Below are 27,680 nucleotides of genomic sequence, written 5' to 3' on the forward strand. Positions count from 1 at the left end.
TGCTGGGCGGGTGGATTGGCAGGCAGCGTACACACCAAAGTTTATGAATGTGATAACTTGAGAATGAGGCCTCATAGGAATTTTCAATTCATACTATAGGTGCATCATCTAAAAATCTTGGACAAGTTAGAATCACTGCGATCTTGACTTGGTCAAAGTCAAAGTTTTCATAAAATCATCCAGGATTTTCACATTTATACAACAGGTGCATCTACTAGGAGGCTAAGGGATAGCACTGGTGGCCACCAGTATTTTTTAATATATTAAAAATGATGGCACCATGTCGGTTGTGACAGCACATGGGACAGCTTTTACCCAACCACTATCAGGCTGTTTAATTCAGAATACACATCATAATTGGATATAGTACAAAAGCTGAGCACACCTTAGTCATGTATAGTTTTTAAGTAATGTTCTCACACAGTGCAATATCATCTTTTATTTTATTGTTCATTATGTAATAGACAGTTGCATTACAGTCCTTGAACCAGGTCGACATAATTTCACACATACACAATACAACACTGCCGGGTGTTTTGTGAAATCTTAAGGCTAATTGGGAGGAGGAAAGAGCAAAGGGGGGAGGGCATGTATGAGTTGAGTTTCCTCTGGGTCCATCCAAACCACCATGATGCAGTCAGTTCATTCTACTTCAGTCCTGCTTTTCAGGGAATGAACTCTGCAATGCAGCAGTTATAAAATAGCATCAGTCATTGTGGGGGCTGCATCCAAGACGAAAACACTGCTGTGTAAAGGTACTGCTTAGAAAGACATTCATTTATGTGTTTCTCTAGCTGACTAGGTTCATGCCCAAAGAAATAATGTCGTCGCAATGTTTTCCTCAAGGTTAAATCATTGTAACCTGCTAGTGCTACAGTTTCTAGATTCAACATGCGTGTTGCACTATGTACTGTAACATAGTTTTAAATCAGTTTTAACAATTCCAAACCGTGCGTTCAGTTTTCATTTACACAATATAACCAGTGTGTACAAATCTTTCCAGAAGAGATGTGCAGCATTCCGATTTCCCCCACCATATTTGACTACGTGTAAAGTCTAACTGCGTTATCCATATGCGTAATTTCGTTTAATTCTACGTTGTTGCCGGGTTTTTTGACGTATCTTAGCATTCCCCTGGAGTAATGATAAAGCTTAGGGGGGAAACTCAACCAATAGCACTTCCGGGTAGGGTTCAATAAAATAAAAGCTTAAAAGCGTGCACAATTGTGTTTTTAGGACAGTAACTTTACAAGGGTAAAATAACACACACACACACACACACGACCGGTATTGTTACAGATTGTGTTGAGTCCCGCCGTGTAAAAGGCGTTGATCGTGAGCGCTCTGGCTTTTATTTTGAAGGTCCAAACTATGTGCATCTGGTGTCGTCGCGATTTGCTTCATGTTTGTGTTAGCTTGAAACCCCCTCGTGTGAGAGCACCAATGTACAGTACTGGGGACGTAATCACAGAAACCCAAAAGCGGAATAGAAAAAAGTGTGGCCATCGATGGTTTTAGCGTGAGATGAGGACGGCGTTTCTGGAGGATTCATGGTGAGTTTCTGTAAGTGGATTCCCACAGCAATCTGATTAAAATGATGGTTACACAGATGGAAACTTCACGGAACTTTAGTATAATTTCGCCAGCTAACCATAGCTAGCTTTGAGTGTCAGGCCACTCCGAAACGTTTGTTCACTTTTTGGGGATTGTCCGGATAAAGTGTCACTCACTCAAACTGGGAAACAGCGCCCTGTAAGGGGTGTGCTGGTGTTAGCAGCACTCTTAGCTCATTTACTATATTGATTCCTAACGTGCTAGCTAACCCTAGCATAAGTTTCTGGCTAAACCAAGCGACAGCCGCCCTCATTTAAAACAGTTAAACTTCCTTGAGACAGCTATTCGTTTGAACATAAGGCGAAAATAACAAGTTAGTCCGATTGTACCCGCCCGAGCATGTCTTGAATTCTTTAAACATTATTTTACGTTTAGAAAAGTCCGAAGGCAATCATTTTAATCTTTATCTAGTCTAAAAATATTTCTGGTTGCAGAAGGATGACTTTCTGCAACTGAGTTCAGCGATACGTAGTGGTGATTAATTTTTAAATAGAAATCAGGGCATGCACTTGCAAACTGGCATTATGTAAGGGGCTGTTAAGTTAACGGTCAGTCACTGGGTGTCCCTGTACCCTCTGAGCTTTACTGGGCCGTGTATATTTTTACTGACCTCCTGAAAACAACTGAAAAAAATTATAATGGTTAATGTTGGCATTTAGTGTGTTATGTTGCACCGATCGCGCCGGCCACCTATAAAACATCCACACAAGAGCATTGATGTAATTTGAGCAGGTGGGTGTGGATGAAAGTTCCAGTTAGTAGTGTAACCACATCTGCAAGACACCAGTGGTAGAACTGCCCTAAAAAGCTTGCTTTCTTAAAAACGACATTAGATGGCAGTGTGGTATTAATGTAACGTCTCAACTTGTCTGAACTGGATGACTTGAAGATTATGGTTGGTTGGATAGAATACTCTGTCCATTTTTTAGATGTCTGAATGTTGTGTGTAAGCCTTTACAGGACAAGTGAATGAATATCATAATTGTAAAGTAAAGATCCTACAATAATACAAAGAAGACAGGAGAAAACAACCCCAAGTCATATGACCCTCTATGAGCAAGTGCATTGGCGATAACCGGTCGGGGTTATGAATGAGTGATGTAAAGGTGAAATAAAAATACCAGAGTGTAATGGATTGAAACTTGTAATACGTTTATAAGGTATTCCTGCATATATTCAAACAGGTGTGATTACATAGCAAACCAGTAAAGAAGGATGGAAGCAGGATGTGTGCACACTTCCTGATTTATTGCTTTGTTTGCTCAGAAAAGTATGGGAATAGTTGCTGCATATTTAAGAGTCATTTATGATTGTGTTATATGATGTAAGCTCCACCACCACTGTCCCACCCTTGTAGATAATTATAGACAAGCAGTATTTACTCGGTCTTGTTTGAATGCTTCAATATGTTAAGACAGTGGTTGCCAAAATTTTTTGCTAGGCCTCCCTAGCACATCCTCCAACCACACACACACCCTTCTTTAACAACAATTAAGCAGATAATTAAGCAATAAATTACAGGTAGTGCTAAAATAAACTACTAACTCTTTTGTGCTACGTCCACACCTACATGAGTATTTCTGAAAACGCAGCTGTTTCTATGCGTTTGGGTCTTTCGTCCACACGTAAACGGCGTTTCGAATCACTGAAAACTTTGATTTTTAAAAACTCCCTTTTTGTGTTTACGTGCGGACGAGGAATACAGAGTTCGTCACGCAAGGTCAAAGGTATGTGCCTTTTTTTCACGTCACGCTGTGCGCCACGTTATTGTTTACATGAGCTGAATTGCAGAATGGCAGATAGAGACAAAATACTGTTGCTGTTAATCTGACTATCTGCAGGTTTTACACGTTTACATATACACACGCAGTTACTGTCCCTCCATTTAGAAAGGCAGAGGCGTCACGGTGTAATTATTTTACGTGTAGTTGTGTTTTTTTTTTCCTGTGTAATAATATTCAACATTGCTATCAATACATTTTTCAAAAAATGCCTCTCTGTGCAAAATAGGTTCAAAAACATAAACAGCTGTGGGATACTGTTTGTCCGTGATTTGAACCGGGGAAACAAATTGTGGCAGGATCAGCCTGATATTATTTGTATCCCGCTGTAATTTTATTGTATAAAGAGCTAACATCTCCAACATGTCAGGAGTAGTTAGTCATTACAAGAAGTGTTTGTGAACTAAAAATCAAGAATGTAGGATACTGTTTGTCCGTGATTTGGAGAGCCCAGCGCGTGCTCCCGACGCAGGGAAAACCAATTCTGCAGGGGAGCCCTACCTTGGCACTTGTGCAGGTGAAGCCGAATGGAATATGCTTCACCATATTTTCACCATATTTTCTAGTCTTTGGCTTGGAAGGAAGTTGGTTTGGAAACACATTTATCTCCTGCATATATTTATATTCATCTCCTGCTTTGCCTTGGTGTGCAAGCCCCGTCAAAAGTCTGTCCATTATGCTAGCAGTGTTCAAGCGCTTTTAACCTTTGTGTTAAGAGGAGCTTAAAAAAAAAGTGTGTGTAGGTGGGTCTGTGTGTTTTTAAAGAGCATGAAGAAAAGCGAGTAGAACAAGATCATCAGTGCTGACAGTTGGCCTGTGCTTTGATGCCACGTTTACTGCTGTAGAAAACAGATGTACTGATGATTTAGATGTTTAAAAATAATGTTAGTAAAAATGTAGTATCCAACATAACAGCTCTGGGTCCGGGCTCTGAGCTTTACTGGCCCATGTATATTTTTACTGGCCTGCTGAAAACAGCTGAATAAATTATAATGTTTAAATATTAAAGCAGTTTAATTAATTTATTATTTAATTTTATAAGTGTGCATCTACATTGAAACTAATCTTGAAACAGTGGATGTGGTATAATCTGTCAGGGATTGGAGGATTTCTGGGCTGAAAGCTTCATGGACAGAGAAATAGAGAGCTACTGAGTGGGCTGTGGGCTGGAAATCTCTGTACAACACGTTCAAGTCTTTGCAGCACAGTGTAAAACAATGTCCACACAGGAAGACCCTTACATTCAGTTCTTGGTCAGCTTAATGGGAATAAATGCAGATTATCCATGATGCCCTTTTACTCTCTTGGTCTTACCTGGGAGCTGCTTTTGACTCTGTATTGCTATTTTTGTGTTATTTGTCAGTCAGCACACCTGATCTGTATAATTTGTATACCAGGATATTCCAGCTGTATGCGGATGGTAATGTATTTGCATAGTTCTTAATAGAATTGACAGCTTGTTGAGGCAGTGCAAACCCTGATGTCAAATATTTAACATGTGTCATAACCATTATACAGTACCATAAGTTTGGTAATAGTATTCTCAGTATTTCCTTTACATGGAAGTGTCACTAAGGTTACATCGTAGTTGTCTTTAAGGTCCTCAACTGTTATTTTGTCAGGCTTTATTTGCAGTTTTTATGAGCAGTGTGCAGGAGAGAAGCAATCATGTAACTACGTCTGGGCTTAGTTGTGACTGCTCCCTATTCTTTGGAAGACAGTGATCTATACTGGTTGGCATTATACCACTGTGTTACATAGATTGGTAATACAAGAAAAGCCTAGACTGCAAATAAGGTGCTGTTGGCATTTTGGCAGCCATATTTAATAAATATTTGGTGTGGACTTTGGCCTATTTGTGTCTTTGCAAACATTTTAACTGCACAACAGAACTACAGAAACTGGGTACCTTTGAAAAGGAAAGCAGTTAGATCAACTTTTAAATTCAAAGATTACTGTCATGGGATGAAGAGTGTTCTTCGTGTGGATTTCTTTGTGTTGCAACATATTTACTTAGGGCAAAGCAGGAAGTACTTCCCTCTGTGCTTTTTAATGAAGACTTTATATATCTGAATGAACATTTTAGCTGCTGTTGTTCCTATTTTTCAGTGTTCTGTCACTTTTTCCCTGTAAATAGATAATTTTTCTAAGTTACCTTGAACTCCTATGCAAATTGAGTGAAGCAGGATCCTGCAGGTCCCTGAACTACTTAAATAAACAAAGTCCTACGGAGCCAGTGAGCACTATGACTCTCGATCCGGTATGGCAGAATGGAGTACGGTGCATCATATTTGTCTCCGTTTTAATTTGAACTCCTACAGTAATTCAGTCTTATGGGAGTAGGCGGCCACTTGGGACGGTTTTGACACATGATGTAACAGCTTGCACACACATTCCAAGTTCAACTGCAACTTTCCAAGGGTTTATCTGTGCCAGTAAGTGGGTGTGTGCACTGGCATGCAACCAGTCTTTATCAGACAATAAAAATGCTTTAGAAGTCTTAAGAGTTGAAATAACACAACACTTGCAAGGTTCCTGCCATTGTATTACAAGTCAGATGACTAGATAAGAAAACTGAAATATTCTCTTACGTCATGAACACAGACCGTAACTCAGACAAGGGAGGCCTACAGTTGTTTAGTTGTTTGGGATTCTTTTGTGAGCTGTTGGATGAGTTGACAATAGACTCTTATTTTGATTGGCTGGCCACTCCTGGGAATGTTCACCACTGTTTCAGGTTTGCTCCATTTATGGAGAATGGCTCTCACCATGGCTTGTTGCCGTCCCAAAGTGTAAAAATGACTTTGTAGCCCTTTTTACACTGATAAATGTCAATAACATTGTTCTTGAGTCTCTTTAGATCATAGCAGTAGCAGAATACGTTTTTTGGCGTTATTTAGCACAGAAGATTTGGCGTGATTTTCATCGGTGCAACACAACTCTGTTACTTAACCAAAAAAATCTATTTTCCTTACAAATGTAAAACATACTGTGAATAGGCATTGTCACAGTAAAAAAAATAATCGACCAAACACAAATTACTTACTTTTTGTAGTTATATAAGTGATTTCTTGAATCAGTAGGTTAACAGTCAACAGCTCTTGAATGAGTTGACAATAGACTCTTATTTTGGTTGGCTGGCCCCTCCTGGGAATGTTCACCACTGTTTTATTTTTAATTTTATTTCAGAATATTTGCTTTCTTTGGTCAATATAATGGCAGTGAGAGATGTTTCAAAAAAGAAAAACCTCTTTAAGAAAGCAACTTAACAATGTGTTACACTTCCTTTTCTTTTAACGTGTTGTGAACTTGGGAAGCTTGTTGTATAGGTGGCATGTATCGCCCGCTTAGCTGTTTAGCACTGCCTTAGCATATTATTGATTTTGCATAAAAAGAAAGTCCTGCTTCAATATTTATTGAAAAATACATTACATTCAGAATTATTTGTATTTATTGAATAGCATAAAGACCGATATATTTCAGAAATAAGCGGTTATCTCTTTGTACACCTAACATTTGGAGATGAGTTCACTGTCACATTCAGTGATTGATATGACTGGCTTTTGAACTGTACGCAGATTTCAAGCTAGATTCTCCAACTCCTCTTTAGCGTGTTTTTTAAAGATGCGTTCAAATTTTTGTATAAGACCACGCAGCTTTCAGCTTCACCTATTGATCTTCAGTCAGCTTGGGCCCAGGCAAAGCTGACAAAGACTGGATCCTTTACAAATGGTATAATATTTACGTGTTTGCATGCTAAAGTGTTAGCTGTCGATGCAAGGACGAGCTGTTTCCTGATATTGTGATTTTTCACTACATAAACATATCTGTTTTCATTGCTTCCTTAAAGCCGTTTTAAGAGATGCAATGCATAGTGACGTTTCTGTCAGTTGTGAAATGTCCCTCATGCATGACTTTATTCAGACATCCCCACATAATTAAAAAATATAGTACGGTTGCCTCCTCTTATGATTCTCTCTCAAGTCTCATGCCCTATAGGGAGAATGGTCAAAACCTGTCTGAACATAAGAATTGCTTGAGTTGCACATGTCTGCTTACAAAAGGTTAATAATTAGACCCACCACTGAATGTAACCTTTCCCTACTGGTCAGTTACAAGTCGAGGTTGTATTTGTATCCAGCTATTTGACTTTAATAAATACTTTCAGCTTCATAGGATTAATAGCATGCTGCTTTAAATGTGAATGTTGCATGTTTTCAGGCACTTGGCCCAGCACTGATGACCGTTAATTATTCAGAGAGAGAGAAAAAGGATCGTTAGGGCCTAACGGTAAATTTCGATCTGTTTTTCTTCTTCTACTGACATAGGTAAGCTGTGACACAGACTAAAAGATTAGTTGTCAAATAATTTGTTAAACATAATGTTGTAGTCTTTTTTTTTTTTTTATTCTTTGTATTTTTAAAAAATATAGGTAAAAATATATTTGTAAAGTTAATGTTTATATGTATAAATTCAAAGTCAGTATTTGCAGTAGTGGTTATTGTATCAATATATTGTGCATAAATGTTTTCCTGTAACTATCCCTACTATGACCCCTTTAATCATTCATTTAAATTGACTTAATTAATGTAGTTCAATTTAGTTTGTGCAGTTCAATTCAGTTTCATGCTGACAGCAGATTTGGTTTGATAATCACTGAATTAATTGGAGTCAAATTCTTGCACCTTTTAAATGTACAGTGGCAGCTAAACACTATTTAAAGCTGCTTTAATATTTTTTGAAATTATTAGTAAATCATTACTATGCGTTTTCATTTTAGTTTAACATTGCATAGACATTTTTTTCTTTCCTTTTTTTTTTAAACAGGGTCATGAAAAACAGCACTTAACAATTTCATGTCTATTACTGCAATAGGGAATTACTTTATTTTGTCATAATAACTAGAGGCATATGATATACAGTATGAAGTGCCAAGCCTTTGTTCTTCATTGTTTGCTGTCACATACTCGGTGAATCATTGGCATTATTTCAATTGAACCTTACCCTCATCTCCTGCAGCTCCTCCCCCAGCTCTATGTCTGTGTCGGGCTACCTCTCTCACTTCCTTTCTCTCCTGCTGTGTGCTGGGTTGCGCATGCTCTCCCTTCGTTCCTCAATACATCCATGATAACGGCAAAAACAAATCCTTGGATAATAAGAATACAATAATAACAATCAAAGATTGCTTTTTAGCCAAGAATCTGTAGAGGTGTGGCATGGATATGCATCTGGGTTCTGTGCAGATAAGTCCTCACGTAAGTCAGATGGGCCTTTTTCTCATTTAGCATGATTCCATATATATATATTTTTTGTTCGTTTGTTTTAAATCATCATCTGATTATTGCTGCTCATTTTCTTTTCTCCCTTCTGTACGTTGAGCATCTCTGTCTGCCTCCTATTGCTGTGTCATTCCTGCCTTTGCGTTCTGCATGCATCCCTGCCCCCTCCCATACCTTAATGCTGGCTGCTGATGCTGTCTTGTGATGCTTGAGTGGAACCAACCGCATGCTGAATACAATTTAGGGTAAATTACAGGATTTACCCGTGTATGTAACACCAGAATTAATGTTGCTTTAACTAAATCACAGATATAACACTTGGCATGAATACTTGGTTAAAATTGGGTTGAAGAACATGGTGCACCACACTTCTGTGATAGCTGATTGAATTCTTAATAATTAAAGTGAGGGTGCCTTTTCCTGCAGCAAAGCCCTCATTCTAAACAAAACAAAACCAGCTTTTCTATTACTTAACGGTTAACAACAGACATCATCCACATTTCTTTCAAGGTACTTGATTTTGGAGGCAATGATGGAAAGCTACAAAATGCTACTTAAAACATACTATATTTGAAAGATGTAGAGGTCCAGGCCTGAAAGCGAAGCCAATGTGGATACACCTTATACCTGCTAATTTAGCAGAAGGAAGTGGATTGTGTAGAACGCTATACATGGAAAATAGCGCTACTACCCATTTGATTTGTGACCCCAGTAAACACTTTCAGTGGAGCTCAGTGGCTAGATTCATGGCTCTGTCCTTCAGGGTAGGACCATCTTATGATACTTCAGCTTCTCAGTCTCAAACCTTGATTGTCAGATGTGGTTTCAATAGACTAGCTGCAGTTATTTCTTCAAGGCCATGCTTAGCTTACTAGTTTCTCTTGTGTTATTTCCATTAAATTCAAAAGTTTGCAACAGAGGCAGCATAATGATAACAACACACTGACTATCTGTGAGTTGCTAGCTGTATGTTCTGTGGAAGAAATATTGGCTAAAGTTTTAGGATTTCTGCTTTAAAATGGTGTTAGCACCTGACAAGAGCAAGACTGTTGATTTAGAGCTATATGCTAACAAGTGAAATGTTTAAATCTTTACCGTTGTACTCAAATGCCAAGGAAAAGAAAATGTTAAGCATCACTGCATTAGTTACATTATTGTATAACGATAGACTAACTTGGTTGTCGTTTCATATTCAAATCTTTCTCAATTTCACGATTTATTTGCATTTTTATATGTAAACATGGGTTTAAATAATTTGAAAAACATCTATTTGTGATTTTATTTAGATTTAACACACTATATTGTATACACGATATAGTGTGTATACACTATACATTGCCCTTGGTGCTAAACAAATTTCCCCTTGTGGGACAATAAAGTACTGAATTGAATTCAAACTTGTTTTTTTTCTCTAATCTGTAACCATAACATTATTCTATAAGGCAGAGATCATAGAATCGATAAAATTAAGAACAAATTTGACAGCTTGGAACTCTTACCCTTTATGTCCTTATGTAAATTGGTCTTATTTATCTTTAGTGACAAAGGAAGATGAATGTCAAGATTTGAACAGGCTCATCTTTTACTATTGTGTTTTTAGGTGTGTCGTTTATGTGCCTATTGCATACCTTAATTGACATCATTCAGGTTGTTTCCTTAAGACTAGCAGGATCTGGAACTACCTGTTTAAGCAACAGAAAGACACAGAGGATGTTTCTTAGATGGTACTACAAGGCAAGATCATCACAACCAGGGTATTTTACATTAGCAGTCAGGATAAACAGGCGCACAAAAGTGTTTAACTCAGGGTAACTTAACCCAAGCTAAAAGGAGTATTTCACAGGTCATATGACCTCCTCCACAAAAAACGATCCCTATGAGTGACAGCTGTTCTACAGAAGTTATCAAATGGTGATTAAAAATCTATAAAGAACAAATAAAAAACAGTAAAATGCAACACTGGCAGAAGAAATTGCTGCATAAATGCATAAATCTAGTTATTTATCATGCAGAGCAGTAAGATAAACATTTTAATTCCAGTTAATTAATGTATGGCCTAGCATATTTTCAGTGCTGCTGTTTATTTTTAAGGTGATGGCTACACATTAGAGCTCTGAAATTTTAAACTGGATCCATTTAAAAACTTGAAGCTTACTGTCCCACAGTTTAATAAATGAGACATGGAAATTAGTTTGTTTGTCGATAAAAGTGAAATCAATTTCAGTGATTGAACGGGCATTCTTAGTGTGGATTAGTAAATGTAACTCCAGCAGTTTAAAATAAAGTTGCATTTAAGAATGAATTGGTCAATAGGTGGTGATTTGTTGCTGCTGATCTCTAATCTTATAGCACAAAAAACGCGGGTTAACCATAAGGTTACCTGGATAAGCCAAAATCCTGATTCATAATAATGGCCTCTGGACTAGCCCCCTGTTAATACTTATATTGTCTATGGCTGCATTTGTGTTGCAGTTGAACTACCTGGACACATTTTAGGGTTGGTCATTCTGAGTTGCAGAATTATGATTTAGATATGTTTTTACTATGTAGAAACTTGGACTCAATTCTATACGCCATCCAAATTGTTTGTCTTGTAGCTTTGTTAAGCTCTTTCACAGAACATCTCAAGCACATTATGGACAAACAGGGTTTTGAAACCTTCATCCATGCCACGGCTCCTCCTCCACCTTATCCTGGACTTTTAAAAAAAAAAAGTATTTTTTGAGACATTTTTTGAGACTTTGTAATTTGACCAACTAAATGTAATACAAAGTTCTGGCTTATCCAGATAACTTTGTAGTAAAATAAAACAATACAAGCAGTTAAAACTAAAGGTCTTTCACTTACTAGAGTATATCACCCCTGAAAATATGCTGCAGAACTGAACTGCCCCATAGATTGGTATGTTCAAAATTAGAGAGCATGACTCTAAAGCAGCTAAACTAGGCCTATGTTTGATTTTTTAAATTTTATTTATTTATTTTTTCAATACTTGCTCTGTAAAGTCTCTGTCTTCTTGATGGGGCTGTGATACTGTGTTAACTTGCATTCACATGCTTCTTTCTTTGCTTTAATAGGCTCGATTTAATCAACTAAATTATACAGCACGCATTCCTACAGCACTTTTATTATGACTTATGATGAATATTAGGTGAATTCTGTACATATTAATGTACAGAATTCACCTGCTTGCTGCTACTACTGCACATTCACCCAATGTATATACTATATATATAAATATATAATGTTCTTCCTCTACCCCCCCCACATGTCGAGGAGCGTGTCAGGCTACATTTCACTGTGTGTTATACTTGTATAACTATGCATGTGACAAATAAAGAACCTTGAACCTTGAATATTATATGTTACCAGCATTAGTTTAGTGATATACCTCATTTGCCTAAATATATAGACAGACTGGTAAAACACAACTGATATGGTTTCTTCCTTGCAGCAAATGGAAGCAATATTGTCTAGTGAATAAACAAAGCTATCATCAATGAGGAATTCAGGACATTATATTTCAGCTGTGTTGGAGGAGCTATAAATCCTTTAAAATGACATATTGCAGGATCTGGTATTTATTCAGAATAAGGGGTGAATGGAAGAGGAGCAATAATTTTTTCTCACAGAAGACAGTATGACAGTTTACATTTAAAAAGTACTATAAATTATGTCTTTGCCAATCCAAAGTTCTCGCATACGTCTTTCTGTGTTTCTGTTAAGCTGAAAGTGTTATTAGCTGCATAGCTGGTGCTACAGGTTTTCTTACGTCACATTACTAGGTGTGTCACTTTGGCCTTGTAAAGTAAAGCACTGTTGTAGAGCATGTTTTCTGGCGGGTAAATAATGTGTTAGCGTGTGTTCTTCATGTTAAATATGAATCATTTTTAGTGTAGTTTTGTTTATTTTCATGCTTCAGCCTCTGAATATTTGGAAGGCCCAAGTGAGTATGATCTGTGGGTGTTGTGTATAAAGAAAATAATGTATAAGATAATTTTTTACACATTCTTATTTTGGTCTTACCTACAGCATTTTTATTTTTCCCCCAGGAGCAGTATTTTCTGAGAATGCAAAGGAACAAAGAGAAGAAATCAATGGAAAAGATGGGAGAGTCAAATCAGGTATGATTTTATGTCTTGGCTCAATTAAAAAAAAATGTATACAGTTGTTGTGAAGCAGATACAAATGTAGTATATAGTTGATAATATTCCTTCAGACCTCAGTGAAATAACTGAGAGACGTATTTCTTTGTTTTGCATACTAAATTAAAATGACAAAAACTGTCTGTGTGTGTCTGTGTGTGTCTCTGTGTGCGTGTGGTGGTTACACTGTTTTCTGGTTTAGTGTAAGAGGAAACTGAGGGTGTGTGTGGCAACATGCAACAGAGCAGATTATTCCAAGCTGGCCCCCATCATGTCTGGGATCAAATCCCACCCAGAAGACTTTGAACTGGAAGTTGTGGTGCTTGGTTCACATCTCATTGATGACTACGGGTAAGACGACCCAACTTTTTTCCTTTGCAAAAGCCACTTTTTCTTTTCTTTTTCACTTGTGGACCTTCAGAAGATGCTCACAAAATAGCCAACAACATTTTGTTTGCTCGGTGACCTGTAAAATAAATGAAGAGTTGAAGGACACCAGTGCATCCAAACCACATAACTGATTTACTAGGAGTAAAATTACATAGCAACTCATGGGGTTTGGTTGCTGAGGAAAAGATTACAGTTGTGGAGTGACGGCAAAAAAACATTGATATCAATAGTGAGTTTGAGATTTGAGAGATTTGTGATATTAATCCAGTTTTGGTGTCTAACGGATGGGATTCGAACATTTGTAAAGGAGTCAAACAACTGCACAGACAGTATAACAATGGTCTGCATGTTTTAAGCAAGACAGAGTATATAAGCCTAGAATATTCATAGAGACGTGTCATATTTTCCATACTCACTCAATATTTGTGTGCAAAAGATAACTCCGATAACTTGGTCAGCATTTAAAATTTGAATCTCACATTGCCAAGTTCCAAAAATAAGCTTCCAGTCTTTTTTCTTTTTCTTTCTTGCATCTCAAAAACATTGCAAAAATGAAACCTTTTGTTGCCATCCCATGATTTGGAACTTTCAGTATACATTGTGCTGTTTGCAACTTACCGAAATGTTTTGTTTTTGCAGGAACACTTTTCGGATGATTGAGCAGGACGACTTTGACATTGGCTCGAAGCTCCACACTATTGTGAGAGGAGAGGACGAGGCTGCCATGGTGGAAAGTGTTGGGCTGGCACTTGTAAAACTCCCTGATGTTATACAGAGACTGAAACCTGACATCCTGGTTGTACACGGTGATCGTTTCGATGCTCTCGCTTTGGCTACTGCTGCAGCATTAATGAATATTAGAATACTTCACCTGGAGGGAGGAGAGGTGAGGAAACCCAGTTGAACAGTTTCTCCTTCATTAGAGGCAATTACATTTCTTGAAAGCAGCACACAATGAAAAGAAAATTAAAATATGGGGGCAATATTACATCATAAGTACTTAGATTTTTTATGCATTCTGCCAGTGCAGAGTCTTTTCTTCTTTTTGTTTTACCCCTCAGCTGTAAAAGGCTGATGGGATGGGCAGGTGGACAGCTTGGACACCCAACTATGTCATAACAGTATCTCAAAAGTTGTCACCTAGAGTTTTCTAATTAATACAATAGGTGCATCTTCAAAAACATGCCAGAGGAGTTTGAATTTTGGTGACCTTGACCTTGAGATCAAGTTCAGAGGTCAAGTTTTCTGAAAATCTTGTTAATGTGATAACAAAAGAAGGGAGTCACCTAGAATTTAAAACATAGGGGACACTAGTTACTGGAGGATGGGGGTGGTTACATCAGTATTATTATTATTTTTAACTCTATCCTGTGCTGCTTGTTCCAGGTTAGTGGTACAATTGATGACTCAATCCGCCATGCTATCAGTAAACTGGCCCATTACCACGCCTGCTGCACACGGATGGCAGAGCAGCACCTCATAGCTATGTGTGAGGACCACTCTCGTATCCTCCTTGCTGGCTGCCCTTCATATGACAAGCTGCTATTGTCTCATCACAGAGAGGACTACATGGATATCATCAAAAGCTGGTTGGGTATGCAGAAATATATTCACAGGACAAAATTATTTAATGAGAAATAAATCTACGTTTGTATTTTATGTGATATTTGCATCTTGCAGGTGACAAGGTCCAGGAAGGTGACTATATTGTAGCATTGCAGCACCCGGTCACGACGGACATCCAGCACTCTATTAAAATCTATGGGCTGATGCTGGATGCGTTGATTTCCTTCAACAAGAAGACTCTCATCCTCTTTCCCAACATTGATGCCGGTTAGCTCCACCTGTGGTTACTGTTTTTAAAGTCCTCTTTTCAATAAGGTTTGGACACTCAAACAAAAGTTGAGAAAAATAACATAAGCATTTCTCCTATAAACAGGAAGTAAGGAGATGGTACGTGTTATGCGAAGAAAGGGGATTGAGCAACACCCAAACTTCCGAGCAGTGAAGCACATTCCTTTTGAGCAGTTCATCCAGCTTGTGTCACATGCTGGCTGCATGATTGGAAACAGCAGCTGCGGGGTACGAGAGGCTGGGGCCTTTGGCACACCTGTCATTAACCTGGGAACAAGACAAACAGGCAGAGAAACAGGTAAGTGTAACAAGAATGTCAATTGCCCTGAGCTTATCTCATACAAAGCTTCACAGGAGCTAAACAAAGGCGCAACGTTTTCTTCTTCTTCTTTTTTTTTTTTTTAAGTCATGCAATATCAAGAGGAAAAGGTGAAAACAAGTTACAGCGGGAATGATTATCCCATCATGAACTTTCTCATACTATTCCCATAATATCCGCTATCAATCCCATCTCCAGGAGACAAACACCCAGCGCTATTAGTAGACAGTCAGGTCATCACAGTCCAAAAGACTCCACTGAGACTCATGTTTTATTTATTTTTTTAGTATATGTTAATGATTGAGTAATATAATGTCAGTATGTGTGGTATAGCTGGAAAGAATCATTTACTGGGACATGAATTAATTGTCCTGAACATTTAAAGGATTGAGGCTGCTGGAAGACAAAATGGTACAAAAACATCAAGGTTATTTTCCTCAACCTACCAAGCTGTATTGTTCTGCTAAATCTGTCTCAGGTTGTTTTTCTTATTAACTTGAGGACATTTTTTTTTTCTCCCAGGTGAAAATGTTTTACATGTCAGAGATGCCGACACTCACAATAAAATCTACCATGCTCTGGAGCTGCAGTTTGGAAAGAGATACCCCTGGTATGGCCAGTGTACAATCTTCATTTGTCCCCTGGGTGTTTGACCAAAATTTTTAACTGTGTATTTTCATTTGCCAAGCCTTCTTTCAATGAAGGAACTGCTGTATATTTTCAGTAACTTTACTTACAGTGCCAGTTGAAAGTCCTGTTGAACAGGATTTCAAAAATATGTTGGAAATTACAGTCTGTCATTATCAGTTTGTCACATTCAAGTTGTGTGACCTGTTTTTCCTCTGCCAGCCAGTACTTACTTTTTTGCATATCTATCAAATGAGTCAGTTGATGAATTGTCTTTGTTAAAGCCCTTTAAGATATTAGAAGTAGCAGGAAATGGCAAGATGTATATCCTAGGGTATGTTTAACATAACATGTTTTGTACAGAATCAGGTCAGGCTCATTAACCAACAATAGACATGCAGGTGAATGTTATATACGTCTGTGATTATTGTGTGCAGTCTTAGAAAGAAGAAAACTGTGTTACTTTACCAAACTGTTTGTCTATAAGGCAGATTTTATCCAAATTATTTAAAAAAAAAGGGGTTATGGCAGAGTCACTGTCCGTGACATAATTAAAAAAAAAAGTTTGAGAATCAGGAGAAGGTAATAATGTAACAATGGGTTACACTGAACTGTATTTGGAGTCAAAACAAAATTTTAAAAAATGTTTATATTAGCAAATATGCAAACACGCAAATATGTTTGTTTGTTTGTTTGTTTGTTTAAATCAGTTCTAAGATTTATGGTGATGGCAACGCAGTGCCTCGTATTCTCAAGTTTCTCCGTTCTATTGACCTGGATGAGCCTCTCCAAAAGACCTTCTGCTTCCCTCCTGTGAAAGATCCGATTTCCCAGGACATTGATCATATCCTAGAGACACAAAGTGCTTTGGCCGTCGACCTGGGAGGGACCAACCTCAGAGTGGCCATTGTCTGCATGAGGGTAGGCTGGATGAACACTAAACTTTAAATGTTTTTTTAAATGTTTCTTCATTTTCACTTTCAAAAGCTTTCGTCTGTTCTGTTGTTTTGTTTTTTTAAACTTTTCCAGGGCACCATAGTGAAGAAATACAGCCAGCCCAATCCAAAGACTTTCGAGGCCAGAATGGAACTCATATTAAAGATGTGCAATGATGCCATGCGGGATGCTGTGGGCCTTAACTGTAGAATACTTGGTGTCGGTATGAAAACACACTAATACTAAAACACATTTACACATAGGAAAAAAACCCAGCAAAACAATTTCAGATTTATTTCTGCTCTTTAGGAGTGTCCACTGGTGGGCGTGTAAACCCCCAAGATGGTGTGGTCCTTCACTCCACAAAGCTGATTCAGGAGTGGTCTTCTGTGGACCTAAGAACGCCCATATCAGATGCTTTACACCTACCCGTCTGGGTTGACAATGATGGCAACTGTGCTGCACTGGCAGAGAGGAAGTTTGGTCACGGCAAAGGAGTGGAGAACTTTGTCACAGTCATCACAGGAACAGGTGAGAAGTTTTTGTTTTTTTAAAGTTTTTCAGATGAGGATCTTCATCTATTTGCATGATAACTAGTGGTGCAGCAGATCACGGTTGATCCGTAATCCGAACCGATCCCACTCCGCGGTTCGGTACGCACGTGATCCGAAGATTCGAAAAAGAAGAAAAAAAAAAGTATATGTATGGTGCGCGTGGTGGGTCTGTCAAGCAATAGTTATGGCCAGCGCTAGCGGTCCAAGTGGAGGAGCAGAGGAGTTTGCGGTGTTTAAGCAGCCCTTTGCTGCCCAGTCCGATCAGGCTAAAGCTATTACAAAATGCTACTGGGGTGTTTAGCTGCAGACGGGAGGCCGTATTCCGTTGTGCAAAACAAGGGGTTTAAACTATGATGAACGTGCTTGAGCCAGGCTATGATATCCCGTTCGCGTCCACTTTAGTGGCAAGATCGTTCCAAGCATGTATGAGCAGGAAAAGATTTAAGTTGTGGCTGAACTGTCCCAGGCATCTTCTGTTGCCCTAACTACAAATGGGTGGACCTCCAGGGCAACGGAAAGCAATGTGACAGCTCATTATATCACAGCGGAGTGCAATATAATGAGTGGTATGGTCTATTATTGTAGGGTCTACCTTGCAATATAATGCGCCTTGAGCCGACTGTTGCTGTGATTTGGCGCTTTATAAATAAAATTGAATTGAATTGAGTGGTAGATACAAAGCCCTATACTGCCCTATATTGTACCATAATTTTTTTTTTAATAATTGCGCGGAATGAGTCTTGAGGTGAATGTTTTTAACAGGCAAAAAATACTTCAATAAGTAAATGTTAAATTTTTGTCTTTTTTCTTTTTTTGCTGATCCGAAAATTGATCCGATCCGAACCGTGAGATTTTTGATCCGTTGCACCACTAATGATAACTGTGAGACCTGTATGAATTCAAACAAACTACGATGATGATTTTTACAGCTGAAATAATATTTACTGCCTTATTCTTTTTGTAAATTACATCGTCTGGTTATTTAAGTCTCAGGAAGTAAAAAATATTTTGACTCTGTGTGCAGGTATTGGAGGAGGAATTATCCATCACAATGAGTTGGTCCATGGTAGTACCTTCTGTGCTGCTGAGCTGGGTCACATCATGGTTTCCCTGGAAGGCCCAGAGTGTATGTGTGGCAGCCGTGGCTGTATAGAGGCCTATGCATCCGGGATGGCCCTTCAGAGAGAGGCCAAAAAACTGCATGATGGTGAGCGATTTGTTTTTTGTTTTTTTTGGGTTTTTTTTTTTTGTTTTTGAATAGTGGATATTGGCTATGCGCTTACCAACACTTGGCTTTAGAAACCTTTGAAAATGTAAAAATTGAAATCTCTCCACAAAAACATAAACACAAAATAAATCTTTATCCAGCAGATAATCTTTTACAAGTTTTCTTACGATACCAGAGCAACAGAAAGTGCAACTAAATTTTACACCATCAACTTTTTTTTTTTTTAATAGAGCATTGGCAGGATCGCCTCTAACGAAACCGGTGCTTAAAGAATGGAGAACAGAAAATTGGTCCAAAAACCTCTCATGTTTAGCCGGTTTTTTGTAAAAAGATAACAATGTTAGCCTTTTCTGCAGCTATGGGGCATATATGGTATCACTCTTGGCTGGAAGCAGTGCTTAAACAATGGAAAAAACACAAACTTTATCCAAAAACCTCTCATGTTTAGCTGTTTCCCTCTTTTTCTTTGGTCATTTTAGCCTTTTTGGCCAGGGTGAAGGGAGTACCTGCCATCAAACAAGAAGACAGCCGCATGTAGCTATGATGATGTTTGCTAGTTCAACTTACATGCATTAATGTAATAACGTGGTTAGCCTACTCAACGTAAATTACACACGAACAACATTAAGCTACTCACGCAGAGAAGAACGGCTGCTGCTGCCATCATCATCCGTCATCTTTTCTGCTACACTGGCAGGGCTAGGGGCCAGGACTCTCCTCTTCGGGTTTTTGGGGGATGTTGCTAAATCCGGGTCCGATAACAGGCAACCCACCCGCAGTAGATGTGCTCGGTGTGAGGTCTCGCAGCAAGCTATCAAATACGGCGCATTTCTCGGCTTTTTAAAAAAAAAAAAAAAAAACACGCTATGCGTCGCCAGGTGTTTCATCGGATTTGAGGAGTTACCTCCTTTGACAGTATTGTTAATGTACTTAACATTAACAATGAGTTAAGGAAATTAAAAATATGGATGGATGTTAACAAATTATCTATAAATTTGAGCAAAACCAAGGTAATGTTCTTTGGGAATTACAATGTAAATGTAGATACTGTAATAAAAATAGATGGTGTAGTCATTGATGTAGTATCAGAAATAAAATTTTTGGGAGTAATGATTGATAGCAAATTATGCTGGAAATCACACATCAGACATATACAAAATAAAGTGTCCAAAAGTATCTCAATCATAAATAGAGCCAAGTTCTTCTTAAACTGCCATGCAATGTTTTTGTTATACTGTGTACTAGTCCTACCATACTTGACTTATTGTGTAGAGGTGTGGGGCAATAATTACAAAAGTTCTCTGCATCACCTGACTATACTACAAAAACGTGCTATAAGAATAATGTATAAGGTAGGATATTATAGTCACACTAATATTTTGTTTTTGCAGTCAAAACTATTAAAATTGATTGATTTAGTTGAATTCTCGACTGCTCAACTTCTATATAAGGCAAATGAGGGTATACTGCCAGAAAATATCCAAAAGCTCTTTACACATAAAGAAGGAGGTTACAATTTGAGGGGATGTAGTAACTTTAAAAGGCAGATAGTTAGAACTACCAGGAAAAGTTTGTGTGTGTCTGTGTGTGGAGTGAAACTTTGGAACAGACTGGATGTAGAGCTCAAGCAATGTCCAAATATTCATCTGTTTAAATCGAGGTACAAAAAATGTATATTGTCAAGGTACAAAGAGGAACCGAGTGTGTGATTGTTTATCCATGATAGTAAATAATAATATATTCATTGTATTATTTCTTTCTTTTTTCTTTTTTTATATATAGAATGATAACAACAAATACTTATATAAACAATTATTTTGTAGAGTTGAATTGGACACTGTTGATATTGTCTTACGCTGTTGTTATTACTGTTATCTCCATTATTAGGAAACAGTAAACCAGAATTAATTCTTAAAAGTAAAATTGATGAAGTTACAACTATACAACGGAAGCATACTTCATTGATATTTTCATAGCTAAAATATAAATAATATACGGAGAAGATGTAATGGTAATGTAATGACCATGATGGTGATGACTGTGATATTCAACGGTGGTAACAAAGACTGTATTATTGATGCTAAATATTTACACTACTGTATGTTGTAATTATGACAATGCGATCATTTTATAACCGTAATTGTATGCCACAAATATTTAAATGTACTGCGCAACTACAAAATTTAAAACTCAGATAAGATTGTAGGGGTGGGAGTTAAAAAGCTTGTCTTCATCCCACTCCTTTTCGAGCTAAACTTGTTTTTTTCTTTTTTTGTGTAATTGTACATTACAATAACTTTATTATTTGGTTGCTCGAATAAAAAGACATTCATTCATTCATTCATTCATATCACAGTATCACCTTAAAGCACTTGTTGCAGGCTGCTGAGTTTGCATATTTTGCTGTGAAGTACAGCCAGACTTTTGACCGCTTCGCTTTGGGCATTTTTAATCTGTAGCTCTGCTCTAAAAGAACGTACGTACCTGGCCCCGCCTACTATCCTCGCAAAGGTAAAATGATTGGCTAGAAGTGTATCACAGCTCAGGAAAAAAAAGCACCGAAATGTGCGCTGCTTTTCTGTCTGGTTACTACCGTTTATGTCAGAACCGGTGCCATCATGGCACCGGACACCGGTACCCATCCCTACCCAAGAGTGTGAATGTATTGACACTAAGTGGTAGCAGCAGCAATCAGCATTATAGTGCAATAGTACTGAAACAGCATAAGTTCAATGTAAGCACAGAAGTAGCCTAAGTAGTGTTTACCCAGGAAATTTTAAGCAGATGCTAACACATGGCTCCTTCTTTGAGTGATAGAGATTTAACCTGCATTGATAGATGGAGTGGTCAACCTTTTATCCCCAATCATGTTTCTGACCTGTTGCCAGTTAATATTAGTATAATTAGTTCCCAACTTTTGAGATGCGTTGCTGGCATCAAATTCAAAATGAGCAAATATTTTTCATTAAATAGTAAAGTGACTCTGTTAAAATGTTTGATACGATTTTATATTTTCTGTTTTGAGTAAAATGTGGATTTATGGGTTTGGGAAAGTGTTGTATTCTGTTTTTATTTACATTTTACACAGAAGGCCGGGTGGGGTTTTTTTTGTTTGTTTGTTTGTTTTTAAATTGGGGCGTGTATTTTCTTGATGGGGTAGAGAAAATTGTACCTCAACTCTTATGGTTTTATGTTGTATTCTATAATCTTTTTAAACAAATATATATTTATTGAGTTTTTGTTTAGCAACTCAGTCATCCATCACATGATAATCTCGTAAACAGTGAGATTGGTATTATTTAGATAAAACTGTATCCTGCAATGCTAGTTCCTGTTTCTTAAGCTGTAAAGTCAGTTTAAATCCAGCACAGGAATGAGCGACGTCAGGAAGTAATTAAGCATAACCCTTCTTGTTGTATGTCTCAAGTGGCTTTATTCCATTTATCATTATCCATGTTCATTATCCATGTGTTTTTTTTTTTTTTGTTTGTGTGTTTGTTTTTTTACAGAGGATCTGTTGAAGGTGGAGGGGATGGATATGAAACTCTCAGAGCCAATCACTGCTGCACATCTTATCAGTGCAGCCAAAATGGGAAACTCCAAAGCCGACGCTGTTCTGACCAAGGGTTAGTTCACAAAGAACACAGAGAAAATAGTAGAGAATAATAGGTTCACCTAGCTTGAAAATGGGGTTGACAATATTTCTACCTCAGCAGTGGTCTAAATTAGAGATTGCACGATACCACTTTTTTATGTCCGATACCGATATCATAAATTTGGATATCTGCCGATACCGATATGAATCCGATATAGTGTTTTTTAATCAATAAAACTCTTTTTTTTAAATATCTTGCTGCATTTTGTATAAGTTCATACTCAAGTTTAAATAAACAACAACACTAAAGCTATTCTGTTATACCTGTATGTAAAAAATACACTGCACCCAAAATATTTCATAGTTCAGCAATACTGATCTAATAAACTTAAACCTACTCCATCCTCCTTATTCTGGTATTTTAAAGAGTACTTAGCAGAAATATTAAGCAACCTAACTAACAGGGTTGCAAACTCCCAGCAAAAAAAAAAATAGGGAACCACCCCCCACCCTCCACCTCATGATGCTTAATCGATGTAATCAACTTTAATTTGATGCAGGTTGGAAAAAAATGCACAGAAATAAATTATTTTTCAAGAATAATTAAATAGATTCAACATCTTTCTTCAACAGAATTGCAGACTGCACAGATGGTATCTTCCCAAAGGAAAAAGCACTATAGCTTACTAGGGTATATTAGACTTAACAGTTACTATATACAGTAATGGACATTTTACATCAGATTAAAACTTTGGGTGTAAGATTCAGATAATTATTTATTAAAAGCTAGACATTTTAAATGAGAATAAGAAAGAAAAGTATGTCTTTGTGCCCCCTTTTCCCTGTGAATGCCATATAGAGATTGACAGACCACGTGACTTTCGCACATTGCATGCCGGGAACTCGTGGCAAAACAATCCAAGTACCGCATCAAATGCAAGCATTTGCAGCACCGCAAAACGTTCATTTTCCGGTTCCAATAAATTCTTGCTTTTTCTTTGCCCCCCCAAAAAAGGAATGTACAAAACGAAGGAGAACAATGTCGGTCCGTACAAAGACGGACTTGATGAAAAGTCAAAGAAAAGATACGAGGAAAAAATCAAAGGAGTGAAAGGGTCAGACCCGTACGAGCACACAGAGTGGACAAAAGACGTTAGCATGCTGCCCAACTTTCACCACGCTCAGATTTATAATTATACGCTTCTTGGAGTGAGTGCATACACTCATGAAGTTTTTAGTAACTTCAGGTCACTGCAACAAGCCCAGGTACAGTTTACCAACGGATGGGTAGAGGACCTTGAAATACACCGCGTAGAACGAAAGACCATCGTATGTATCATAAGTTTACCAGTCTCACAAATCGTCTTCATAAATTCACATTCGTTAACCGTTTATTAATAGGACCTTTGAGCTCAACGGTAATTAATTAGTAGTGGAAATAATTTCTGGTACGCATTACAGAAATGTAGCAGTGACAATAATACTGTATGCTGTAATCGTACTGGGCAATTAGTGATTCAAAAAACCTGTTTTATCCTGTGAATAAAAGTATATGTTTTTGTCAATGTACCATAATAACAGAAGCGAAACGCAATATTGTGTCAGGACAATTCACTATTTATGCACAATAAACAAAGGAGCATAGCGCGATAATTTCTGTTCAGCGCCAGACTTGCTTGTAACCTATATCACCAATTATATCAAGAAAAATGACGTATTAACTACAACAGCAGACTGACCTTTGTGGAAATGCTTGGAGCAGACTAACATGTGAGCTGGAGTGTTCTGAGACTTTATATTTGGTCTTTGAATGGCTGCAATCCAGGCCACCCGTCGCCTCTTTGTTACTTCAGGAAACATGGCTCGAACAATTTCTCTTCAACGACGTAATCCGATAACAACCGATCTCTTTACCCGTCGGCTTCCCGTGGCTGTCATGCGACCGGCTATTGCAGTTAATAATACAACAGCTTCTTGCCATTTTTGTGTTTCATTTTATCGCTGTGTGACTGATTTCAATTGAAAGCCTGCGTGCGCTAGTACCTCTTGCCACGAGTTCCCAGAATTCTTTGCGGTTTTACCCCTGAATGACGTCACATTTTCAATCTCTATAGGCCCCCCTGGCTAAACTTTGCTAGATCCGCCCCTGCACAGTTACCAGCCGTCAGCTACGTAGAAAAAGATCCTGGTCTAGAAAGTAATATTAAATAAATTCTAACAACAGCTTATCAAGCTTAAACGTGCTGCTGTTGTTCAGCCACTGGTTTCCTCTTTCTGGTGCAAAGTGGGCCAAAAACAAAGAAGAGAGACGGACTCACGACAGAAAAGCCGATCAGCTGATCATTAAGCAGTTTCATGATTGAAGTAGCAACAGGAGAGGGAGAGAGAAGAGGCAGTCGCTCCATATATCAGTTGTTAAGCTTAATGTGGGAATGCTTTACAAACATTCAGAGATGAACTTACACACTTGCTTTGCTTCTCTCTGGGATCACAGATGAAATGCTGGTTGAGGCTACAAATACACACAGCCGCTCTATCATGTGAGCACACTGCTCCGACGTGCTACGGTTATGGGCCGAGTTACACCATGTCGCAAGTTTTGTGAGGTGTTTTTTTGATATTTAATGGATCGGATTACATTTTTTATTTCTCTCCGATATCCGATCCAGTAATTTACGTCAGTATCGGACCGATACGTAATATTGGATCGGTCCATCTCTAGTCTAAATCTGATTTATTTTCACATGTACACAACAGCCTGAATTTAACTTAAGAGTCAATACTATAAATAAATTACTCGTGGACATATTACTGGGCATCTTACATTTACAGTAGGCATTATTTGAGTAGGAGTTCTTCTGTGGGGTTAACACAGCCGTGTGTTACCGTTTATAACACACCCCTTTTGTTATATGAAAGAAATCTCAAAACCTGGCATACACGTGGAAACAGATGGAAATAGGCAGCCTGTTATTTAGATTATGTGGTAATGTTTTAAAAGATATATTTAAAAAAAGATAAAATATAACTTCCTTATGTGTTCTTACCCTTTTTAGCCGCCACTGCACTGGGTGTGGGCATCATCAACATCCTCCACATAGTCAACCCTTCACAGGTGATTCTGTCTGGAGTCTTGGCCTCTTACTACCAGGCGCCAGTGCAGCATGTCATCTCGCAGAGAGCGCTCTTCTCTGTCCAAAACATCAAGGTTGTAACATCAGACTTGGAAGAACCAGCTTTACTTGGAGCAGCCAGCATGGTGTTAGACTATGCAACCAGAAGAATATATTAAAGAACAAAATCATTAAAACCTGCAAGGCAGTTTTGTCCCTGTGGTCTAACAAACATACAAGTACAGTTATTATTCTCCAAAGTTGAAGTCTGTTAGTCGGATTAAAATCCGGAAACACATGTGAAGTGGGAGTGGGTCTAGTGCATGGGCCAGAAATCCTAATTCTCTTTTGTACAGTGCCTATAGTATCGAGGTTGAATTAATCTCCAAAACCCATCTGTACAAGCTAGAACCTTCCTTCTGTGCTTGTGGTGTGGATGGATGGAATAGTCTATTTATAGAAACCTTGTGACCAAATTATAGCTGAATCTTGCTTCTGTTGCTTTCTTTCTATTGTAACTTTAGTTTTCTATCAATTTCGTGCAGATGTTGCATTTCCAATTGTATCTGTTTTCAACATTACACAATTTACATTTTTAGTTTTTTTTGTGTGTGTTGTTGTTGTTCTTGTTCTTCTTTTTTTATGAATGAAATAATCTAAAATGGTATTAAGTAACTTTAAATATACACCAATCTGTCACAACATTAAAACTACAACTCACTTACATGAAGAATACCCAACAATGTGGTAGTAGTCCCCAACAGCAGCACCAGCCTTGCCTTACTATAAAGATTCAACCCACAAGACCTTTGCCCCATTTAGAGGACAAGTGGGACATGCAGAGTACTAGGCAGGTGGTTTTAATGTTGTCGGTGTTTGGTGTATAATAAACATGATTAAAACTGCTTTGGATCTATGGATGCTATAGTATGATAAGAGGTTGGGGGGGTTGTTTGTTTGTTTGTTTGTTTTGTTTAAGTTTTTCCCAGGCTTGTTATGAAGATGTTATTCTTCTGAAGATGTACAACATGGTTTTTATGTACACCTTTATACTGTATTGCACAATACATGCTATTTGTAAGTTTTAAATACATTTCTGTGGATGTTTGTTTAATATTCATCGAGAAAATAAGTTTTAGACAATTGTAAGAAATAGACTGAAGTTAATTAAGTATTTATTATTCAACTTTTTAGTTAGTGTCCAAAGAAAAATTGAAACTGCATAGCAGTTCAAACATTTTTTCTTTGCATCTTTGAAATGTTACAGTGAGTATACATCCAAGGTGTCATTTGACCAGATTAAAACATTTACTGTTTAGAAGGCAAAACACCTATTTAATCAATTTTTTCTTTCTTTGTTTTAAAAATTAATTTTCAAATTTTGATGTCTTCAGTTTTGTTTTAAAACTTATAAATGTTTAATTTATGCATTAAACATGCATTGAGGTCTTTATGAGGTTTTCACCTGAAATGCTTTTCCAGTGGACCTGAAGGAATTCCTACAAATGTTGAGCACTCGATAGTGGCTCCTCTCCTATCTGTTGACCAGATCAGTTTTAATATTAACGAACAAACACTGAACACTTTACGCCGATTCATCTGCTTGTTAACGCAAATATCTAATCACGTCACAAAGCTCAGAACTTCTTAAACTTGTTTCATGAACACGCCAGTGTAGTCAAAAAAAACCTCCAAAGTCACCAGATCTCAATCCAACGCAGCACCTTTGGGATGTGGTGGAAGGGGAAGAATGGCTTCATGGATGTCTAGCCGACAAATCTGCAGCAACTGCGTGTGGCTATCAACATGGACCAAGATGTTTATTTTATCTTGTTGAATCTGTGCTACCAACGGTTATGCCAGTTTTGAATCTAAAAGGCTGTTGATATTTGTGTAATAAAGAACTTTTAATTACCACCGTTTGCAAGTTTCACTGCCGAGAATATGAGGCTGTTTTTTTACACCTTTGTTCTTTTTGCTCATTGATGAAATCAATGACTGCAAAAGCAAGAATTAATAAGTCAAAAAAAGCCAATGGTGATAACTTCTAACAAGTTAGGTCTACGTCCAATGACAAATATAAAGATGAATTGCACTAAAAATGTATGCAAAATTCTGCCAGGCAGTTGTTGAAAGAAAGTGCATCTTGTAGTAGAGTGTAAGTCTATGAAAAAAAATCAAGCTATCAATTTTCATCTCATTTATGATCCCTTTCAAAGCCACCAGACCTCAAAAATAAGTCTTC

The 27,680-nt window shown here is 37.7% G+C and overlaps 1 protein-coding gene and 1 long non-coding RNA gene across 8 annotated transcripts; one reads left to right on the forward strand and one right to left on the reverse strand.

Moving 5' to 3' along the window:
- LOC120716816 lies at positions 1-13,933 on the reverse strand. Its single transcript, XR_005692046.1, has 5 exons — positions 13,828-13,933; positions 12,701-13,285; positions 10,303-10,356; positions 8,400-8,541; positions 1-679 (listed from the first exon to the last, which is right to left on the reverse strand). It is a non-coding gene; the product is annotated as an uncharacterized LOC120716816 (long non-coding RNA).
- Positions 1,381-27,352, forward strand: gne (glucosamine (UDP-N-acetyl)-2-epimerase/N-acetylmannosamine kinase). 7 transcript variants are annotated; one of them, XM_040004447.1, is made up of 15 exons: positions 1,381-1,563; positions 7,617-7,685; positions 12,727-12,798; positions 13,022-13,170; positions 13,849-14,095; positions 14,596-14,803; positions 14,890-15,042; positions 15,149-15,361; positions 15,905-15,992; positions 16,720-16,930; positions 17,039-17,168; positions 17,255-17,476; positions 18,524-18,706; positions 22,237-22,353; positions 25,379-25,614. In XM_040004447.1, exons 3-15 carry the CDS (start codon positions 12,745-12,747, stop codon positions 25,612-25,614), a joined length of 2,211 nt encoding a protein of 736 aa, XP_039860381.1. In that variant the 5' UTR covers positions 1,381-1,563; positions 7,617-7,685; positions 12,727-12,744. The 7 variants fall into 7 exon arrangements, with proteins under 7 accessions (XP_039860381.1, XP_039860380.1, XP_039860376.1 ...); XM_040004446.1 differs by having other exon boundaries at positions 1,381-1,553; XM_040004442.1 differs by lacking the exon at positions 7,617-7,685 and adding an exon at positions 12,597-12,620 and having other exon boundaries at positions 1,381-1,553.
- The last annotated feature ends 328 nt before the right edge of the window (positions 27,353-27,680 follow it).

The sequence above is a fragment of the Simochromis diagramma genome, unplaced genomic scaffold, assembly GCF_900408965.1.
Source record: "Simochromis diagramma unplaced genomic scaffold, fSimDia1.1 OVJJ01000487.1, whole genome shotgun sequence".
In the NCBI taxonomy this organism is placed as follows: Eukaryota; Metazoa; Chordata; class Actinopteri; order Cichliformes; family Cichlidae; genus Simochromis; species Simochromis diagramma.

Bases quoted from the DNA above. Each gene is read 5' to 3' on its own strand.
- gne (XM_040004440.1), top strand. From the start codon at position 8,612: ATGGATATGCATCTGGGTTCTGTGCAGATAAGTCCTCAC. The intron at 8,651-12,596 runs GTAAGTCAGATG...TTCATGCTTCAG, and splicing joins CTGTGCAGATAAGTCCTCAC to CCTCTGAATATTTGGAAGGC. The intron at 15,993-16,719 runs GTATGGCCAGTG...TGTTTAAATCAG, and splicing joins TTTGGAAAGAGATACCCCTG to TTCTAAGATTTATGGTGATG.